Raw genomic sequence first — 7,157 nt, 5'->3', positions numbered from 1 at the left:
CTTCTGCCTCCAGCTCAGCCTCTGGGGCACTTTTATTGCTTCTCCAGGCAATCAGTGGGTGGACACATTCAGTGTATAAACTGTAACTCTCCAGGGTGAGAAGATGCCTCTGCTCTCAAGGCTAACTGTTAATTGTGCTCATCTTCTAATGCCCTGTTCTGGAAAGCAGCAGTTTTTGTTTGCAAAGCCCTTAGCTGACCCCTGCGCTTTACTGTGTCAAGGGGGCTCCGTAGCCAGCTGAGATTGAAATTGTGCCTGGGGTGACGCTGAGACAAAGCGTGAACAATCACAACTAAAAAAGATGGGAGTAAATCTTGTTTATTTGTGTTTCTCCACTTAAGAGAGTTATTCTCGTGGGAGGCAGCAGCCCTGGGTGCTCAAAGCTGTTAACGGTGCCCAGGGGAGCAGCAGGTTCCCAGCGCAGGGGAGCTCAGCGCTGTCCGAAATAGCTGAGCGAGGAGCTGAACTTAACGACAGCTCAGTTCTGGCTGAGCTGGAACCTGGAGCGGGCAGAGGGGAAAGAGGCCTCCAGAAAGCAGGGCCGGACTCCATTTACCCTGCTGAAAGCCACGCCGGGGCGCAGCCTGGAGCCGGTGTTGAAATGAGCTGCGTAACCGCGTACCCAGGAGGAGCTGGAGCTGCAGGGAGGCTCCGATCCCTGCTCAGGCTTGTGGGGCGGGATGGAGGTGCTGCTGGCGCTGATGTGCACATTTCTGGCTACACAGTTGGACAAACACCCGCTTTTCCTCCGGAGCGGTCTGCGCTAAGCTGCAGTTTCACAGCTGGAAGGCGAAGCGAAGGCACAGGTTGCGGCTGCTCAGGGCGGGAGTCTCAGGCGATGCCCAGTTTCTCCAGCACGGCGCAAACCTCCCGGAGATACTGGGAGTCTGGATAACCATTCCTGCGGGGCAGAGAGGGAAGTGCTGTAAATCCTGCTGACGGTGCTAAAACCACAGAGGGGAGCAGCGGTTTATTTTTGCCCCGACCCTTCAAGAAGGGCTGAGGGTGGAAGTGCTGCTCGCGGGAGCAGAGCTTCACCCCGAGCTGGCTGCAGAGCGGTCATGGCACAAAACAGGAAAGGTGCGAGGGAACAAGGCCCAGAATTCATGTTCTTGGGAAATGTAGGGGTGTGGGATGGGCAAGGGCTTTAGCTCCAGCTGGAGGCTGCCAGGGCTGGCCTGTTGCAGCACAGAAGCAAAGGGAGGCACCAGCTCTGCCATTGTGCGAGCCTCAAAGAGCCACCCACGCCAGGATTTGTTGAGCTGGAGCTCTTAGTTCTCCTCCGATTGCTAAAAGCAAAACCCAGCCCTGGAAGCCTGGGTGGGCCGGGCTGTACCTGGCTCTGCCTCCGTCCCAGGAGGTTTTGTGCGGAATGAGGCCCCACGTCACTCTTTCCTCGCCGTTGTGGGACTTGATCTGGAAGGTCAGCCCGCGCTCAAAGGCTTTTTTCAGCAGCATCGCCGTCTTCTGCCCGTCCCTGTTGTCAGGCAGGAAGGCACAGAAACTGCCCCCTTTGTAAGGCTGCCCCGGGCGGGGGTCGCCAACCTTAGAACGGAAAGAAAGGATATTAAACACCAGCTATGAAACAGCAGCTGCAGGGCTGGGCCGGGGGGTGGAAATGCACAGAGGACTGTGGGCTCCCCGGCTGCTGCTCCCAGACCTGGCGTGGAGCTCCATGCCTTCACGGGTCAACACCGGCTGCTCTGCAGCTGGGACATGGAGCTGGGGCTGCACAGACGGATGGACAGACAGACAGACACGCACACAGAGAGACACACAAACATGAACACACATGGACAGGCACACATGGACAGACACACACACATGTGGACACACAGACAGACACATGGACAGACACACACAGACAGACATGGACACACAAACAGACATGGACACACAGACAGACACGGACACACAGACAGACACACACATGCACATGAACAGACAGACATGGACAGACACACACAGACACACACACATGGACAGACACACACACATGTGGACACACAGACACACACGGACAGACACACACATAGACAGACATGGACACACAGACAGACACACGCATGCACATGAACAGACAGACATGGACAGACACACACATAGACAGACATGGACACACAGACAGACACACGCATGCACATGAACAGACAGACATGGACAGACACACACATAGACACACACACACATGGACAGACAGACAGACATAGACAGACACACACACACATGGACAGACACACACATGGACAGACACACACACAGACAGACACAAACACGGACACACATGGACAGACACACACATAGACATACACACACAGACACACACACACAGACATACACGGACAGACACACACACACACGGACAGACACACACGGACACACAGACACACACTGACAGACCCCACCGCACATCCCGCCACCGGCCGGGGAAGCCCGAGGCGCCACGTACCCCCTGCAGCCCGTCGGGGATGCTGTAGCCAACCTGCAGCGTGGGGTCTCGGTAGTAGCCCGGCAGACTCTGCGACAGGGACGAGATCCTGAACGTCCCCGAGATCCCGCGGCTCGGGGCAGCTGAGGAGGAGCCGCAGCACGCCGGCCACGCGCCGTCCCCTGCAAAGCACGTCCTGCACAAGGCGTGACCGCAGGGCGCCTGGCAGGTCACACCTGAGCCCTGGCAAGCGTCACACCGGCCCGGAGGGGTCTTGCCGCTTTCCTGCCCGACGCTGGGACCTCTTGTCTGCTGTGACGAGAGGTCAGAATCCTCCTGCTCGCTGCTCCTGCCCGTGGGGAGCAGGGCCCTTCCCTGTCCCCCGGGCTCAGCCGGAGGTGACAGTTGTGCTAGGGACTCGGGTGGCTCTGCAGCAGGAGCCCTGTGCAGCCAGGCGGGCAGGGAGCGAGGGGCACCGTCTGCCGCAGGAACCGGCGAGCGCAGCCGGCCCGGCGCTTCGGTGTGGGCTCCTCTGCCCCTGTCTCTCATTAGCTGGAATCTGTCTGGCAAAACCTGCCTTAGCTGGGCCATGTCAGGCTCCCCCACATGCAGTTTGGGCTTCAGCTGTTCCTGGGGTTCCCTCAGAGCAGCAGGACTTGGCTTATCTGCTACATCAGGGCTCAGAAAGCTGCTTCCTCCTTGCGCAGCCCCAGAATCAACACGGTCGTTGGCCTCCTCCTGCCCCGGTGCTTGCCGGAGCCTCCAAGGACTGGGGGATCTCTTTTCCTCAGCGTCTGGTGGCTGGAAAGCCCTGGGCACACCCGCGTGTTCTGCTCTATCGCTGATGTTGAGCTGCTGCAGACCCATCTGCAGGGACTCCAGGCTGTCGGGAAGGGCTGCGCCCAGCGCCGTGTCCTGAGCAACACTTGAGCACCCTGTGCTCTCTGGTCCTGGGGACAAGGACGAGGATTTCGGGGCACGGAGCTTCTTGGAAGAAAACATGTGGAAGGCCTCGGTCACTCCTGGCAGCATCTCCTTGGGACAGACGACATGCAACTTGTGTTTGTCTTTGCTGAGTACAATTTGGTGGTTGTTTCTTTGCAAGAGGCTGCACAGCGCGCTCAGGGCACCGTCATCTGGACCATCCACGCCGAGCTCCGAGTAGCTCATGCTCTGGCACATGAGGTCAGGACACTTCTGCACAAGAGCTTCCACCTTCCATTTAGCATGGAAAAGCCTGTTCCCGGCTGTGGCCCGCAGCGTCAGCACCGTGCAGTCCCCGGCGCGGCGCTCCGACATCCGCACACCCCCATCCCTGCACAGCTCATCAATCGCTGCACGGTGAGCGCCCTTCAGGTAACACCACTGCAGAGAGTCCAGGCTCAATTCTTCGCTCACCCCGCTGCCAGCGCCTTGGGGTTTGTCACCTTCCTTTGGCCTTGGCAGGGAGAAGCTGTTGGAACGTCGCAGCGGAGGCCTGGAGTCAGAGGGTTTAGAGTCTAAAGCAGAAGAGGCTCTTGTGGTGTCAAACGTACTAGATGTGCCAGCGAGGGGGTGGGTTCTGATGGGACCTGAGCCCTTCGAGTCCCCGGGATGCCGTGTAGCGCTGTTTTCTTTGCCCCCAAAGGGAGATGGGGCCCTGTGTCTCGGCCTGGCAGCTCCTCTCACGTGGTCCCATTCTTTGGGGTCCTTGAGCTGAAACTCTTCTGCTGAGCCCAAACCCAGGTCTGTCGGAGAGCCACGAGGCTGGTGCTGCTGGGGCAGCGCTGGTGGGTCACCGAGAGCATCTGTCTCTGGTAAATGCTTTCCAGAGAGCGGTGCCAGCGGAGGATCCTCATGCAGCAAGAGGCCCTGGCTGGCCTGAGACCTGTCAGCTTTCAGAGTGCTGAAGTTGGCAGCCAGCTTGAGCTCAGCTTTCAGCTCCGGTTTGCCTGGGCCGAGCTTTGAGGTCGAGGTGTCCACAGGCACTTTGGGCTTGTGCAGCGCAGCCTCTGCAGTGCGGGAGGCCATGGGGTGCGAGGGCCGGGAGCTGCCGACCGCGTGTGCGGCACCTCTCCTGCTCCCGAAATCCTGAAGGTTCTGCTTGGCCTGGGACACATCGACGAGGTTTCCGATAAGATAAAGCTGCTTCTCGTCCTCATGACACAGCAGCTGGGGATAGAGTTTCTGCAGGTCGCGTGTCAGAGCCTTGAATGCCTGGCTGTCCACATCCAGCCCTGCCTTGGCGATCTTCTCCTTGCGCAAGCTCAGCTCCAGCTGCTGGTAAAGCTGCTGCAGGGCCAGGCGCGCCTGTCGCAAGGCGCCCATGTCCCCGGGCGCTCCTGCAGATGACTGCAGGTACAGCATGGCGATGCCATCGCTGCTAACATCCACCACATCCACGTGATGCTGGTGTAGCACACCTTGGTACTCAGCGGCGCAGAACCTCTGCATGTACAAGTAAATGTCTGCGTCCATCACCAGGGAAAAGTCCTCCAGCTGTTCCACAGCTTCCCCATCCACTGGGCCCCGAGGCGACGGGACTTGCGGTGCCTTTTCACACACCTGGTCCCAATTCGGCAGCTTTGCCGTCCCTCCTGTGGCCTCCAGGGTGTCGCACGCTCGCTGGTGATCAGACATTCCGGTCTCCTTGGCCACACGGCTGGAATCTGGCAGGACGATCTCTCCCCCCGCTTGGCTCTCGAGGTTCAGGCTGCCCAGCAGGTCTCTGCTGAAGGCCTGAAGCTCCGTGAACGGCCCCTTGACGATGCAGTACGTGTTCTTGGAGTCAAAGTTGAACTGCACGTTGCTGTAGCCTTTACGCAGGTTGCTCAGAAGGGTTTTTCCAGCAGGAATCTTGCCGTAGTCAACTATCATGCAAGCGCGTATGAAGATCTGCAAGTCAACAGCAAGGCAGTCAGAGAGCAAGGACCAAAAATAAGCCCCTCCCAAAGCACAGGGGGAGGCAACTGCACCTGACACTTGCCACAGCCACTAAATGATGATGACAGAAGAGATGATGTGATCCCCCCACTCTCTCTCAGCATGGGGACATAACACAGGCAGGACCGAAAGACCCAGCCAGCCCACAGCCAAAGGCTTTCTGCAAACCAGGACCGTGAGGGGCAGCTGGCACAGGGCCGGGGGCCCCTTCCGCACGCCGGGAGCTCTGCAAACAGCCCAAACCAAAGAAATCCACTATCGCGTCTCATCTGGAAGGCAGCTGCCCTCTCGCTGTCCCAGACCTTTGAGCAGGCTGGCACTACAGCCTTGCAGAAAGGTCTGAAACGCCAAGCGAACTCCCGTGCCCTTGTTTTCAGTGCTCAGACACGAAAACATGAGATGTGGTGGCTGCCATACTCTCCTGAAATTGGAAGAGGAGGCGAGAACTCTCCAGTGCCTCCCAGACACCAGCATGTCTGTCTCCTAAGCTTTCCTGACAAGGAAAGAGGAAAAATATCCTGTGTGTCTCCAGCTAATGACACTAATGACATTAACAGGATCCCCGGTGTGTCACTAGATGGGCTGGGGAAAAGTCTGACTACTCTTCCTTGCTTTGACAGGCACAAACACCAAACAACCGAGTGCAGCGCCTGCCTGGCTGACCCAGTGTTATTAGCAGAGAAAAATAATAACAATTCTTCATTTTAATATGAATAAAAACGGATTTCCTTTACAGAATCACAGAATGACAGAGTGGCTGGTGTTAAGGGACCCCTGTAGATGCCCAGCCCTGCTCACACAGGGTCACAGAGCAGATCACACAGGATCCCAGGGGTTTGAATGTCCCAGAGAAGGAGACTCCACACCCGCTCTGGGCAGCCTGGGCCAGGCTCTGGCACCGCAAAGGGAAGAAGTTTCTCCTCGTGTGCAGATGGAGCCTCCTGTGTTTCAGTCTGTGCCCGTTGCCCCTCACCCTGGCGCTGGGCACCACTGAGCAGAGTCTGGTCCATCCCCTGACACCCACCCTCAGATATTGATCCCATTGAGCAGATCCCTCTCAGCTTCTCTTCTCCAGCTCAACAAGCCCATCTCTCTCAGCCTTTCCTCACAATAAACGTGCTCCAGACCCTTTGTCTTTATCACAACACGCTGCCCGCTCTCGCTACCTCATCAGGGCTCAGCTCCGCCGCATGCGCCGTCACCTCCAGCGGGTATTTCTTCCCTCCGACGGACAAGACGTGACCCTTGGCCTCCAGGACCCTCCGTGCCACTGTGTGGGACAAGAGCCGCGTCAGCCCGGCCCCGGAGCCGCCGCGGCGCAGGGGGACACGGGGCGGACACGGGCGGACACGGGCGGACACGGGGGGCCGGGGACCGCGGGACCCCGTGGGGCCGCCGTTACCTTCCGGAGCCTCGAAGGCGATGAGGGCGCAGGGCGGGGGCCCGGGCAGCACCCGCAGCTCCGCGATCTCGCCGCCGCCGTTGCGGGAGCGCAGGAAGTGGATGGTGAGCTTGTCGGCCAGCCGGTCGGCGGGCAGCTCGGCGGGGAGCCCGCCCACCCGCACCGTGCGCCCCGCCATGCGGGACCCCGCGCAGCCCCCGCCCGCCCCGCCGCCCGCAGCACCGCGGCCCCGGCCCCAACGCAGCCGGGAAACGAAAGCGAAAGCCGGGCCGCCCCGCCCCGGCCGGCACCGCCCCCCCGGCCCGAGCGAGCCCCGGTGCCCGCAGAGCCCGGGAAACACAGGATGGTTTGGGTTGGAGGGACCTTAACGCTCCCCCAGTGCCCCCCTGCCATGACAGGGACATC

At 59.6% G+C, this 7,157-nt stretch overlaps 1 protein-coding gene across 2 annotated transcripts; it reads right to left on the bottom strand.

The window, feature by feature from the left end:
• Nucleotides 1-310: 310 nt before the first annotated feature.
• Nucleotides 311-6,976, bottom strand: LOC309449171 (uncharacterized protein). Of its 2 annotated transcripts, none has more exons than XM_082071116.1 (5): nucleotides 6,753-6,976; nucleotides 6,517-6,620; nucleotides 2,450-5,302; nucleotides 1,337-1,545; nucleotides 311-901 (listed from the first exon to the last, which is right to left on the bottom strand). In XM_082071116.1, exons 1-5 carry the CDS (start codon nucleotides 6,928-6,930, stop codon nucleotides 832-834), a joined length of 3,414 nt encoding a protein of 1,137 aa, XP_081927242.1. In that variant the 5' UTR covers nucleotides 6,931-6,976; the 3' UTR covers nucleotides 311-831. The 2 variants fall into 2 exon arrangements, with proteins under 2 accessions (XP_081927242.1, XP_081927243.1); XM_082071117.1 differs by having other exon boundaries at nucleotides 2,483-5,302.
• Between the last annotated feature and the right edge of the window lie 181 nt (nucleotides 6,977-7,157).

The sequence above is a fragment of the Streptopelia decaocto genome (assembly GCF_964273445.1).
Source record: "Streptopelia decaocto genome assembly, chromosome: 22".
In the NCBI taxonomy this organism is placed as follows: Eukaryota; Metazoa; Chordata; class Aves; order Columbiformes; family Columbidae; genus Streptopelia; species Streptopelia decaocto.
The sequence above is the reverse complement of the archived record's forward strand: the minus strand, read 5'-3'. Positions and strand labels throughout refer to the sequence as shown.